Here is a 14365-nt window from a genome sequence, read left to right on the forward strand (position 1 = left end):
GGCACCTTATGATGTTGTTAAACTGTCTCAAAGTGCTTCACAACAGTGAGTTACTTTTGTGAGTGCAGTGACTGTTATATCATCAAATGCGGGACTAAGTAAAGTTTAATGAATAGAACAGAAAACGCTGGAAATGTACAGCATCTGCAAGATGAAGCAAGGTTTCACGTTTCTTAAACGAATGTCGGTTTGGAAATTTCATGCCGCGAGCATTTCCCTTAAAAGGATAAAACTCCCTTTTCTGATTTTTCTCTTTGTGTTGATCTGCGTGCGAGAGATTGACTTACCAGAGTTGTTTCTGCCCGCAGCTTCCCCAGCAGGTTCGTGCTCGGCCGCGGTGAGGCGATGGCTGACAGACGCAAGGAGGATCTGGATGGTTATATCTGGCATTTAATCCACTCTCCTCCTGAGGTGGCGGAGGTGAGAGTCTCCCTTCCAGGTGGCAGAAACCAGCAGTCAATATTAGAAACATAGAAGATAGGAGCAGGAGTAGGCCATTCGGCCCCTCGAGCCTGCTCCGCCATTTAATGAGATCATGGCTGATCATCCAAATTCAGTACCCTGTCCCTGCTTTCTCCCCATATCCCTTGACCCCTTTAGCCTTAAGAATTATATCTAACTCCTTCTTGAATATATTTAATGAATTGGCCTCAACTGCCTTTTGTGGTAGAGAATTCCACAGGTTCACCACTCTCTGGGTGAAGAAATTCCTCCTCATCTCTGCCCTAAATGGCTTACCCCTTATCCTTAGACTGTGACCCCTGGTTCTGGACTCCCCCGCCATCGGGAACAGCCTTCTTGCATCTAGTCTGTCTAGTACTGTTAGAATTTTATAAGTTTCAATGAGATCCCCTCTCATTCTTCTAAACTCCAGCGAATATAAGCCCAATCAACCCAATCTCTCCTCATACGTCATTCCTGCCATCCCAGGTTGGGTTTGCAGCTATATATATATACACCAGTCAATCTCTTGTGGTATCGCACACGAGGAATAGAGACCGAGCGCAGTTGGTGGGTGAAGTGTGGGGTGGGGGGAGTAATTGGATCAAGACCGAAGAAAGACTGTGACATTGGAGGTTTAAAGAGGCTAGAGCGGGAAGGTGGAGATGGGGTGGTGGTGGGGAAACGAGGAGGAAGGTAGAGCAGAGATAGAGGGCAGCTGGCAAGTTAGAGGAGGGTTAGGGGATCAGTGGGGAGGGGAGATGGGGAAGCTAGAGCGTGATGGGAGGCTGGAAGATAATCCGAGGTCCAAGAGGGATGGGAGAGAGAATTGAAGGTTTTTGGAGGTCGTCGGAGCAGGGCTGGAGATCAGAGAAAGACGTCGCACTGCTAAAAACACTGATACGGGTAAAGTAAATGTGGCTGGAGCAGAGCTGGGACAGAAGAGAGCAAGGGGATGAGAGGAAGGGTATGGAGGGGACAGGAAGGTTTTTTTTTAACTGATGAAAATGCATCATTTAAAAATAGTTTTTTTTAAAAAATCATGTTTGAGGATTTATTAAACAATGAGAGTGTAGGAGTCAGCAGAAAGTGGCGATCTAATAAAATTAAGTAGATGTAATGAAAGAAAACCTTACTATCTGACAAAGGACCCTGTTTCAGGCATTTTCCTGGGATCAGAGGAGGCTGCTGTATCAGAATTTTGAACAAAACAGCTTAAGGAGAGGCAGTAATTGTTTAATCATTCAGATTGATTTCAGACCTTAGGAATATTTATTAATTATTTATATAATTTGCCCCAAGAAAGTTGAATGGCAAAATGTCTGCTGTGTCATTCCACCTAGCTTCATCAAATAACATCGTCCAATTCATTGCACAGAAATCTTCCGACTCAACTTATTTACCTTTTTATTTTCCATTTCAACACGATCTACCTGTTTCAACGTTTATGTCCCTAAAGCAACTTAGCTGAGGTTTCCCTTGACTTTGTGCTTCTATTTACACATAAATTCTCTCCACGTTGATGGGGGGGGTGGGGGGGGGGGGGGCAACACAAGATAAAGTTTTTTTTTAAAGGGAGAAAAGAAAAATAATTCAATGTGGTAGCTAGGGTGCGGAGGCCCGATCAGGCTCTGAGAGAGGTGGAAGAAGAGATGAGCTAAGAAAGAAAGACTTGCATTTATACAGCGCCTTTCACGACCTCAGGACGTCCCGTGCTTTACAGCCAATGAAGTACTTTTGCAGTATAGTCACTGTTGTAATGTAGGAAACGCGGCAGCCAATTTGCGCACAGCAAGCTCCCACAAACAGCAAGATAATGACCAGATAATCTGTGTCAGTGATGTTGGTTGAGGAATAAATATTGGGCAGGACACCGGGGATAACTCCCCTGCTCTTCTTCGAAATAGTGCCATGGGATCTTTTACATCCACCTGAGAGCAGACGGGGCCTCGGTATAACGTCCCAACCGAAAGACGGCACATCCGACAGTGCCGCACTCCCTCAGCACTGCACTGGAAGTGTCGGCCTGGATTTTTGTGCTCTAGTCCCTGGAAAGCCCAACGTCAGACTTGCAGGAAACTTCGCGATATCCGGCACCGACGGGACCGAGCTGCTGCCGATCTATCAAAACTTCCGGATAGACCAGCGCTAATGTTGAAGGATACGGAGGTTTTCATCTCCGTATCTGACAACAAACACTGTTGCTTAGCAACAGCTTGTAAACACTCGGCCCGTACCTTGGAAGCGTCTCTGAAGCTGTTGCTAAGCTACAGAGACGCTTTCCAGAGCCTGACTGTTTATTTTTTTTTTTAAATGCTAGGAGAAGAAAAAAACCTAACCAAAACGGCTGCTGATTTCTGCCGTTAGATCGAGGTTTCCGGACATACAACCTCCAGATAAACCAACGTTTCCTGTATTTTTAAAGTGCTTGGGGAAAAATATGGAAGAATTTTGTTGTGAGAAGGGAAGAAAAATTTTGTTAGGAAGGTACTAAATATAAAAATAATAATTTGAATCCTATCCAATTGTACTATGAAGTCAGAGGGAGGTTGTTGCTTTCATCCTGGGACTGCGAAGCCTCTGAAGGTTAGATGTGCTTCAGCTGTGGGGACCTGGGGCTTCTGAAACTCCATCTTGTGGTAGAGAGCTGCAGGCTCCATCTGACAGCGAGTAACTGTTCGCTTAATGCGCCACCTAGAGGCATGACAGAAACAGTGACAGGCCAATAAAGTGTGCATAATGTACGTAGCAAAATTTTTATGTTGCAGATTTATTTTTTATTAGATAATATACTAAAAATGGTATGTCACATTCCAGGCGTCATAAATGCAAAAAATTCTTAAAACACTGGGTGTTGCTTTGAAACTAACGAGTACTTTCCAATCCGCAAAGTTCCCTGACTTAACAATCGAGCTCGAGCTGACCTAAGCCTCTGTTTACTTAACAACAACTAGACTTTAGAGCACTAAAGAGAGACATTTCCACTTTGGCAGTATAAGCCATTGTGCGTTGCATGATTTAACACTGCTGACCTTATAAAACAGTGCTGTGTTCAATTTATCGTGAGCAATGCCACAGGAGATCTGCTCTGATATCTATTATGCATCCGTCAAACTTAAGACATCATTCAGAGTGCCGGAAGTATTAAAAAAAAAAGAAGCATTTTCTGATAAAGTGAGTTTGATGATATGGCCTATCCTGGATTTACAAATAGCTGTTAATCTATAGCATCTTCCTTCAACATTAGCTTTGAATTTACCTCAGAATATGGCTTACTCAGACTATTTTACTGCAGGGAATACACAAACAGTGGCTTTAAAAGGACAGGCCAGGTTAAACACAGCTCCCTCTTAGCATCACTGTGACATTTAACTGCTAATAAGGGTTCGAGTACAAGAACAAGGATGTCTTGCTGCAGTTGTACAGGGCCTTGGTGAGACCACACCTTGAGTATGTGTGCAGTTTTGGTCGCATTATCTGAGGAAGGATGTTCTTGCCATGGAGGGAGTGCAGCGAAGATTCACCAGACTGATACCTGGGATGGCAGGAATGACGTATGAGGAGAGATTGGGTCGATTGGGCTTATACTCGCTGGAGTTTAGAAGAATGAGGGGATTTCATTGAAACTTATAACATTCTAACAAGACTGGACAGACTAGATGCAGGAAGGATGTTCCCAATGGCGGGGGGTCCAGAACCAGGGGTCACAGTCTAAGGATAAGGGGTAAGCCATTTAGGACAGAGATGAGGAGGAATTTCTTCACCCAGAGAGTGGTGAACCTGTGGAATTCTCTACCACAGAAGGCAGTGGAGGCCAATTCATTAAATATATTCAAGAAGGAGTTGGATATATTTCTTACGGCTAAAGGGATCAAGGGATATGGGGAGAAGGCAGGGGCCTATTTTCAAAACATAGCCTCCTTCTGTGCTGTATCATTCTGTGAACTGCTGTTCAGTACGTGCTGTAGGGCACTCAGCCGATAGTTGCATCAGCCAACTTTTCTTATCTCTGTTCACTAGCCCGAGGCAGCTTCTGCTGCTGCTTAGGAACGTAAGCACCTGTGACCAAACTCCAGCCAGCCCTGGGAGCAGGTGCTGAGAACAGTTTGCACAGAACTGGCTCTTCCTGCCCCTGAAATGGTTTTAGGGAACGGTGCAACTGGAAATATATTGTAAAGCCCTGTGTTGTAATCCTATTGGAGGGGGAAGGGCAACCTCTAGGTCTGATAGCAAAATACTGCGGATGCTGGAAATCCGAAAAAACAACAGAAAATGCTGGGAAAAACTCAGCAGGCCAGGCAACATCCGTGGAGAGAGAAACAGTTAACGTTTCAGGTCGAAGACCCTTCGTCAGAACTGACGAAGGGTTTCGACCTGAAACCTTAACACTGTTTCTCTCTCCATGGATGTTGCCTGGCCTGCTGAGTTTTTCCAGCGTTTTCCATTTGTTTTTTCAACCTCTAGGTCTGTTTGATTACCAGCGCAGTGGGAGTCAGAATCTTAACATCAAGAGTGGGTGGCAGAAGCTTTTCTGAGGACAGTTGTTCTGAAGGCATAACTTCTATCTAAAGCCTTATATCGATAAAATTCTTTGGAAAAAAATCTTTGGAAAAAATAATTGTTTGGAAAAAAGTCTTACCACAGTACTTCTGCAATTTTGCCAGTAACCTTAACGGCCTCAACACAACCTGTTCTGTTCCCAGTTTCTGACTCGTGGTGCAAGCATGAATTGGAGAGGGCTAACTAACTACCTGCTGTTCTTGTAATCTTCCGATACGCCCCATTATCCAGCACAGTGTGAAACAGCACAGCTTGTCCCCCATCGGTTGTCAGCTAACAGGAGTGCAGCCTTGTCACCAGCTCCCATTGCAGGATGTTGCTGGGTGGAATCCAGAACAAAGGGGGCATCATCTTAAAATTAAGGCTAGGCTATTCCGGAGCAAAATCGCACAAAGGGCAGTGGCAATCCAGAAATCGCTCACCCAAAAGATTGCGCGGGCCCGAGCAGATAGCTTTTTTTTATTCGTTCCTGGGATGTGGGCATCGCTGGCAAGGCCAGCATTTATTGCCCATCCCTAGTTGTCCTTGAGAAGGTGGTAGTGAGCCGCCTTCTTGAACTGCTGCAGTCCGTGTGGTGAAGGTGCTCCCACAGTACCTATAGGGAGGAGTTTCAGCATTTTGACCCGGCAACTATGAAGGAACGGCAATATATTTACAAATCAGGATGGTGTGTGACTTGGAGGTGGTGGTGTTCCCATGCGCCTGCTGCCCTTGTCCTTCTAGGTGGTAGAGGTCACGGGTTTGGGAGGTGCTGCCGAAGAAGCCTTGGCAAGTTGCTGCAGTGCATCTTGTAGATGGTACACACTGGTAGATGTAGGAAGGACAGCAGTGAAACGATGGGAGTGTTGTAAGAATGGGGACCATGGGATTATGATGGGGGGAGATGTGCACTCTTAAACCCCCTTATCATCATCTCCTCCCCACCACCCCTCTCCCCATTGCAGTCTGTGCAGGTCAGGAGGGATGTTTTTGGAGCCATTGATCGCACAGTACATTAACGGCATTGATCATTGTTCTTTTTTCCCCAGTGTGATCTGGTCTACACCTTCTTCCACCCACTCCCAAAGGATGACAAGTCCGCATCTGGAAGCACGTTGCCAAAACCAACAGGTCTGTTCCCGTTTCCATATCTCAGGAATGTGTTTGTGTATCTCGTGATTTGACTCTGGAGTTTTTAAACCTTCCTCTCATTAACATGTAATCAAGCAAAACCACAGAGGTCAGTGTACAGCATGACCCAGCAAGCTGGTTCTCTCAGTATACCTTCCAGCACACGGGTAAGAGTTCGTGCCCACTATCCCCATACATTACGTTTCTAACCTGCTAGAATGTAAGTCCTGAGTGCTGAGAGGCAGCTCCCCGCAGAGAGGGAGGACAGATCACCTGATTTAAGAATGGGGACCATGGGATTATGATGGGGGGAGATGTGCAGTCTAAACCCCCTTATCATCATCTCCTCCCCACCACCCCTCTCCCCATTGCAGTCTGTGCAGGTCAGGAGGGATGTTTTTGGAGCCATTGATCGCACAGTACATTAATGGCATTGATCATTGTTTTTTTTTCCCCAGTGTGATTTGGTCTACAGCACTCGGGACACACAGGGGTGGCTCTGCTGCACAGAATGGGAGGAAAAAGAGTGGTAGAGCTATAGTAATAGGGGATTCAATTGTAAGGGGAATAGATAGGCGTTTCTGCGGCCGCAAACGAGACTCCAGGATGGTGTGTTGCCTCCCTGGTGCAAGGGTCAAGGATGTCTCCGAGCGGCTGCAGAACATCTTGGAAGGGGAGGGTGAACAGCCAGTTGTCGTGGTGCATATAGGCACCAACGATGTAGGTAAAAAGCGGGATGAGGTCCTAAAAGCGGAATATAGGGAGTTAGGAGGTAAATTTAAAAAACAGGACCTCAAAGGTAGTAATCTCAGGATTGCTACCAGTGCCACGTGCTAGTCAGAGTAAAAATAGAAGGATACTTCAGATGAATACGTGGCTAGAGGAATGGTGCCAGGGGGAGGGATTCAAGTTCCTGGGACATTGGAACTGGTTCTGGGGGAGGTGGGACCAGTTCAAACCGGACGGTCTGCACCTGGGCAGGGCTGGAACCGATGTCCTAGGGGGTTTGTTTGCTAGTGCTGTGGGGGAGGGTTTAAACTAAAATGGAAGGGGGTTGGGAACCTGAGCAGGGAGACAGAGGAAAGGGAAACAAGGATAAAAGCAAAAGATAGGAAGGAGAAAAACAAAAGTGGCAGTCAGAGAAATCACGGGTTTAAATCAAACGTGGCCACAGTAAATAATAATTCTAATAGGTCTAAGAGCGTTAAAAAACCAAGCCTCAAGGCTTTGTGTCTTAATGCGAGGAGCATTTGTAATAAGGTGGATGAATTGGCTGCGCAAATAGAGGTAAACAAATATCATTTGGTTGGGATTACGGAAACGTGGCTCAAGGATGGCCAAGACTGGGAACTCAACATCCAGGGGTATTCGATATTCAGGAAAGATAGGCAAAAAGGAAAGGGAAGTGGGGTAGCATTACTAGTTAAAGAAGGGATTAACACAATGGTAATGAAGGATATTAGCTCTGATGATGTGGAATCTGTATGGGTAGAATTGAGAAATACTAAGGGGAAAAAAACATTAGTGGGAGTGGTATATAGACCTCCAAACAATAAGGCGGAGGTTGGGGATGGCATTAAAAGGGAAATTAAAGAAGCGTGCAATAAGGGCACAGCAGTCATCATGGGTGACTTTAATCTACATATAGATTGGGCTAACCAAATGAGTAACAATACTGTGGAGGAGGAATTCCTGGAGTGTTTACGGGATGGTTTCCTGGACCAATATGTCGAGGAACCAACCAGAGATCAGGCCATCTTAGACTGGGTATTATGTAACGAGAAAGGATTAATTAACAATCTTGTTGTACGAGGCCCCTTGGGTCGGAGCGATCATAATATGATCGAATTCTTCATTAAGATGGAGAATGAAGTAGTTGACTCAGAAACTAGGGTCCTCAATTTAAATAAAGGAAACTACGATGGTCTGAGGAGCGAGTTGGGTAGGATTGATTGGGGAATGGCACTCAAAGGGTTGACGGTGGATAGGCAATGGCAAACATTCAAAGCCCGAATGGATGAACTACAGAAGTTGTTCATCCCAGTTTGGCATAAAAATAAAACAAAAAAGGTGACTCAACCGTGGCTAACAAGGGAAATTAGGGATAGCATAAGATCCAAGGAGAGGACATACAAATTGGCCAGAAAAAGCAATAATCCTGAGGATTGGGAGCAGTTCAGGATTCAACAAAGGAGGACAAAGGGATTAATTAAGAAAGGGAAAATAGAATATGAGAGTAAGCTGCAGGGAACATAAAAACTGACTGTAAAAGCTTTTATAGATATGTGAAGAGAAAAAGATTGGTGAAGTCAAGCGTAGGTCCCTTGCAGTCAGAATCGGGGGAATTCATAATGGGGAACAAAGAAATGGCAGACCAACTAAATACATATTTTGGTTCTGTCTTCACAAAGGAGGACACAAATAACCTCCCAGAAATACCGGGGAACATAGGGTCTGATGAAAGGGAGGAACTGAAAGAAATCAGTATTTGTAGGGAAATGGTGTTAGGAAAATTGATGGGACTGTAGGCCGATAAATCCCCAGGGCCTGATAATCTACATCCCAGGGTACTTAAGGAAGTGGCCCTAGAAATAGTAGATGCATTGCTGGTCATCTTCCAGAACTCAATAGACTCTGGAACAATACCCATGGATTGGAGGGTAGCTAATGTTACCCCACTATTCAAAAAAGGTGGCAGGGAAAAAGCGGGGAATTGTAGACCGGTAAGCCTGACATCGGTAGTGGGGAAAATGCTAGAGTCCATTATAAAAGATGTAATAGCAGAGCACTTGGAAAGCAGTGACAGGATCGGACAAAGTCAACATGGATTTACAAAAGGTAAATCATGCTTGACTAATCTACTGGAATTTTTTGAGGATGTAACTGGTAAAATAGATAAGGGAGAACCAGTGGATGTGGTGTATTTGGACTTTCAGAAGGCTTTCGATAAGGTCTCGCATAAGAGATTAGCGTGCAAAATTAAGGCACATGGGATTGGGGGCAAGGTATTGACTTGGATAGAGAACTGGTTGGCGGACAGAAAGCAAAGAGTTGGAATAAACGGGTCATTTTCCGAGTGGCAGCCAGTGACTAGTGGGGTACCGCAAGGATCGGTCCTAGGACCCCAGCTGTTCACAATATATATTAATGATCTGGATGAGGGAATTGGATGTAATATCTCCAAATTTGCAGATGACACAAAGCTGGGTGGGAGGGTATGCTGTGAGGAGGATGTCATGAAACTCCAGTACGATTTGGACAGGTTAGGTGATTGGGCAGACACATGGCAATTGCACTATAATGTGGATAAATGTGAGGTTATCCACTTTGGTGGCAAAAACAGGAAGGCAGATTATTATTTGAATGGCAATAGATTGGGAGAAGGGGAAGTGCAGAGAGACCTGGGTGTTCTTGTGCACCAGTCGCTGAAGGTAAGCATGCAGGTGCAGCAGGCGGCTAAGAAGGCAAATGGTATGTTGGCCTTCGTAGCAAGAGGGTTCGAGTACAGGAACAAGGATGTCTTGCTACAGTTATACAGGGCCTTGGTGAGACCGCACCTTGAGTATTGTGTGCAGTTTTGGTCGCCTTATCTGAGGAAGGACATTCTTGCCATGGAAGGAGTGCAGTGAAGATTCACCAGGCTGATACCTGGGATGGCAGGAATGACGTATGAGGAGAGATTGTGTCGATTGGGCTTATACGCACTGGAGTTTAGAAGGTTGAGAGGGGATCTCATCGAAATCTATAAAATTCTGTCAGGCCTGGACAGACTAGATGCTGGAAGGATGTTCCCGATGGTCGGGGAGTCCAGAACCAGGGGTCATAGTCTAAGGATAAGGGTAGGACATTTAGGACAGAAATGAGGAGGAATCTCTTCACCCAAAGAGTGGTGAACCTGTGGAATTCTCTGCCACAGACGGCGGTGGAGGCCAGTTCATTAAATATATTCAAGAAGGAGTTGGATATATTTCTTAAGGCTAAAGGGATCAAGGGATATGGGGAGAAGGCAGGGACAGGGTACTGAATTTGAATGATCAGCCATGATCTCATTGAATGGCGGAGCAGGCTCGAAGGGCCAAATGGCCTACTCCTATCTTCTATGTTTCTATGAGTCACTTTGGTCCATCTCCCAGATCTGGATCAGGAATGACATTTTCTAGCGAGACCTGGGCAGTACATTGTTTCCATGTTTCTTCAGTGGGAATGGAACGTGGCATCAGATGGGGCCTCGGGCTGGAGAGCGGTAAACGTATACGAGGGAGGATAGGATGAGGAGACTCTGAATGATTTGCTTTAGATGGTCTATGAAGACTCTCCCTTTGATTTCCCCCCTCCTGTGGGGCAGTCCCTGTCCTCTGCTTCTCAGAGATTGGGAATTCTGCATTTGAGCCAGGATGGTACAAAACCATTCCCATCCTTCTGTGTGTTATTCTCCAATGCACTGCCTCACTAACCTATCTGTTCCTTAAGACTTAATTCACCGCTTCATTCTGGAATCTGACCCATTTACCTTTATCCGACCCCACTTACCCAATGGCACGTTTGTGCGCTGCCATGGTCGTTACTCAATGCCACTCGCCTGCTTTCTCAATCTTCGCAACTTCTCAACAAACCGAAACTGTGTCTGTTAGTCAGGCTTTCCTGTAACTTCACATTATTGAAGAATATTGCTCATTGAAGATACCTTCTATTTATGAGTGCCTCCTGGTGTTAAGAATGTGTTTTTGTTTGTGTATAGACGAAGGCTGCACAGTCCTGTGCCTGTGTTGAGGAGTTCAAACACAAAGTCAGAAACGCTGACAAGAAATAGGAGCAGGAATAGGCCATGTGGCTCCTCGAGCCTGCTCCCCTATTTATTGAGCATTAGATGTTACACATACTCACAACCAACACTGAGATTACATAGGATGCTGCTGTCGTAGAAGAATAATCAGTTACAGCCAACTGAACTCAACTTGCTCCTTCCAAGTGCCTCCTTTCTTCCTCTCCCAACCCTTTAACTACAATTTTACCCCATTTATAGCTGCACTGACCCCATAGGCCTCTGCATTCCATAACCCTTTGCCCACTTTCAGTACCAGTCCCTATCAAGATATCCCTAGGCCTGCTAAATATGTTTGGGTTAGCAAGGCATAAAAAAGAAGAGAATTTCATTAAAAAGCTCCTTCCATATTGGGAGTTGGACAGTTATTTGAGGTTCTGGGTCACTTCATGTTTGGAGACAGTACATTCCATGTTCAGGCACTGACAGTTCATTTCAAATTCGTACTCTCATCTATTTTTATTTTCTCTCTCTCCAAAGACGGGCCTCCAACACCACCAATGGGGAAGGTCGGCGGAGAGGTGAAGTTGTCTATCTCGTACAAGAATGATAAGCTTTTTATCATGGTGATGCATATTCGAGGCCTAGTAAGTATCTCAGCGAATACGAATTGCCTAATTATTGGGCAGATGAAGGAACACTCCAGGTCATGGGGAGCGAGGCAGGGCAATGGTCTGAAATAATGAATACAATTAGATAAGAGTTAAAACTCCAAAAATGTAACACGCCAATCCAGCCGATGAATCGGAACAAACAGGTTCCATATTTTTTTAATTCTTTGGCTAGTACTCGTTACAAGGCTAAACATTCACTCAAAGACTTGCTCATTGTCTGGAGACATGTGGAGCGACGTAAAGCCTCCCTTTGAGAATCCGATGCCAATTCCATACCCCCAGTTGAAGGATCGTTGTGAGTGATTGGTGGAGCAGAGAGTTACACTGCTACGTTTGCTTCAGAGTGGAGTCCGTACTGGTGCGTGATTAGTATTTGTCAAGTCGTATTAGACATCTCTGCCTCTCAGTCAAAAAAAATCCGATCTGATTGCACTGAAACTGAACGCCATCATCTCTCTTCCTACAGGTTTTGCAGGATGGGACTGATCCAGATCCTTATGTCAAAATCTATTTGCTGCCGGACCCTCAGAAAACAAGCAAGAGGAAGACTAAAATGGCTCGAAAGACTTGTAACCCAACCTATAATGAAATGGTAGGTTTGTTATGGATATTCCAGGACCGTGGGGGGTGGCGCTCCTGGGATGGGGCTAATACTGGGATCCTGAAGGGCTAGTTTGTGTGGGACCTCCAGAATCGCACGACTAAAACTCCCTCACAAAGTTGAAACGAGAATGGGAGGTGTCTAGGTTTAAAAAGTATTTCGGGTTCCATAGCATAATGTAAATATTCAGTTTAATCCTCTGAATGATATGCCGGTCTTGTTTTGTTCATACTTCTAAGTATTGCTTATTTTCTGTGATTACATGATTTTTCATTGAATGTGTCTTAAGATTGGAGCAATAAAATTAATCCTTTATTTCTATAAAGTGAGAGTAAATTTGCAGGTTGCTAATGAAACAGTAATATTGTGTGTCTTTAGCAGGCTCCACCATAGTGCTGTGTGTCTCTGTCTATAATCTTGGGTTTGTTACCATCTCCTGCATAGAACCTTGTGGGTACCTGTGCGGAACTGTGCTCCCTACTGACCAAGTTGCCACCCAGTTACCTCATCAAAGTACTTCCATTCTCCATTGAAAACACAGGGCCTAGATCTGAAAGATCAATGCGATGGACGTTCGTGGTCAACTTGAAAAGGAGCGTTGTCCTCGTCTCCTGGTGGGATGTGGTGGTACAGCACATCAGTGATCCAGCACAGATGGGTCGGATGCAGATTGATGTCCAAACTTCCCACGTGATCCATAGAATCGTAGAAATTTATGGCACAGAAGGAGGCCCATCGTGTCCGTGCCAGCCGATTAAAAAGCTATCCCGCCTAATCCCACCTTGCAGCTTTTGATCCGTAGCTCTGTAGGTTACGGCACTTCAGCTGCATATCCAAGTACCTTTTTAAATGTGATGAGGCAGTGAGTTCGAGACCCCCACCACCCTCGGGCTGAAAAAAGTTCTCCTCAACTCCCCTCTCATCCTTCTACCGATTACTTTAAATCCCTCCCCTTTAAATCTTGCCTCAGCCTCACTGTTACTGGGAAAGCACTCTAAGTGAAGCTTGAGCATTTCCTCACAGAAAGGATGGAAGCATTATCTGAGGGCAGTACTTCAAACCCAAAATGGCACTGGCCTCGGGGTAGTTGGGGGGCAGGGGGTGCGTGGTTCGTACCCATGTGGCACAGAGAGATGAAACTGGGGAAGAAAATGTCTTGCAGAAAAATAAAACTGCCGTCTTTTATGAAATACAGCGTCGGCGTTGAAAAAAAATTCATTCCCATTTGTTTTCCAGTTGGTGTACGATGGGATTCCCAAAGGAGATGTGCAGCAGCGCATTATCCACTTGCGTGTGCTGAGTGAGGAAGCGTTCCGGGAGAACATAATGCTCGGGGAGGTGTACATTAACCTCAAGGACTTCAACCTAAACCAGAAAATTGTTGGCTGGTACCACCTGGGATCGACGACCCCACAAGGCACTTTGTTCTAAGTATTTAGTGACATCACTAAAAGCTCTCTGTTGGACCTCAACCGAGTTGGGGTGGGGGGTGGGGGGTGGGGGGTGCGGGTGGGGGGGAGGGGGAGGGGGAGGGGGAGGGGAAGAGAACAAATAACAAGGAATAACCAATTGCGTTTCCTTCGTTTCATTTTTATTTGTGAACTGACTTGATGAGGAGGTTAAGATATTCAAACATTGTTTTTGAGCCTCTTTATTTTGGAATGTGTTGAAGAGACACTGCCCTCAAACTCGAGGATTACTGGGCATGATGTTGCATGCGTCAAGAGATGCAAACAGTTTGCTCCCAAGTTGTGTATTATTACACTATGAAAATGAAGGTAAATATTTGAACTGTTTATATGCTTTTAAACTGTGCTGTGGGCGACCATGTCGTAATGAAGGACTGACTCCCAATTTTTTTTTTGCACTAAACATGAACGAGAGGAAGGAGAAACCCTCCAGGAATTGATCAAAGTCCACAAGTAGGATTGTAGCACAACAGAGAGGAGAGTGTCGACATTCGGACCACAATCAACTCTCTCAAGTATTCTCGCTACTCCAGTCTCTTTCTCGCGTCCCCAGCTGGGAAGTGGGTAGTTCATATCCTGTTGGCGTTGGGGTATAAATGAAGCCACGTAATGTAGCAGAAGCGATGGGTGGTCAAATTGCTCACCTTGTGTTGTGCCGCATCTAGGAGTGTAGGAGTTGGGAGTAGACCATTCAGCCCCTCGAACCTGTTCTGTCTAAATGACATCCGACCATGCAAAACCTATTACG

General features: G+C 45.3%; 1 protein-coding gene across 1 annotated transcript in view; it reads left to right on the forward strand.

The window, feature by feature from the left end:
• Positions 1-13630, forward strand: part of LOC147105051 (phosphatidylinositol 4-phosphate 3-kinase C2 domain-containing subunit beta-like) — a 166572-nt gene extending 152942 nt beyond the window's left edge. Inside the window, exons 29-33 of the mRNA XM_086011098.1 lie at positions 309-420; positions 6030-6111; positions 11414-11520; positions 12014-12139; positions 13385-13630. Coding sequence (XP_085867224.1) covers positions 309-420; positions 6030-6111; positions 11414-11520; positions 12014-12139; positions 13385-13579 — 622 coding nt within the window. The 3' untranslated portion in view covers positions 13580-13630. The remainder of the gene's footprint in view (positions 1-308; positions 421-6029; positions 6112-11413; positions 11521-12013; positions 12140-13384) is intronic.
• The last annotated feature ends 735 nt before the right edge of the window (positions 13631-14365 follow it).

Source organism: Somniosus microcephalus, chromosome 18 (assembly GCF_052327205.1).
Source record: "Somniosus microcephalus isolate GS21.2 chromosome 18, FLI_Smic_1.0, whole genome shotgun sequence".
Lineage (NCBI taxonomy): Eukaryota > Metazoa > Chordata > Chondrichthyes > Squaliformes > Somniosidae > Somniosus > Somniosus microcephalus.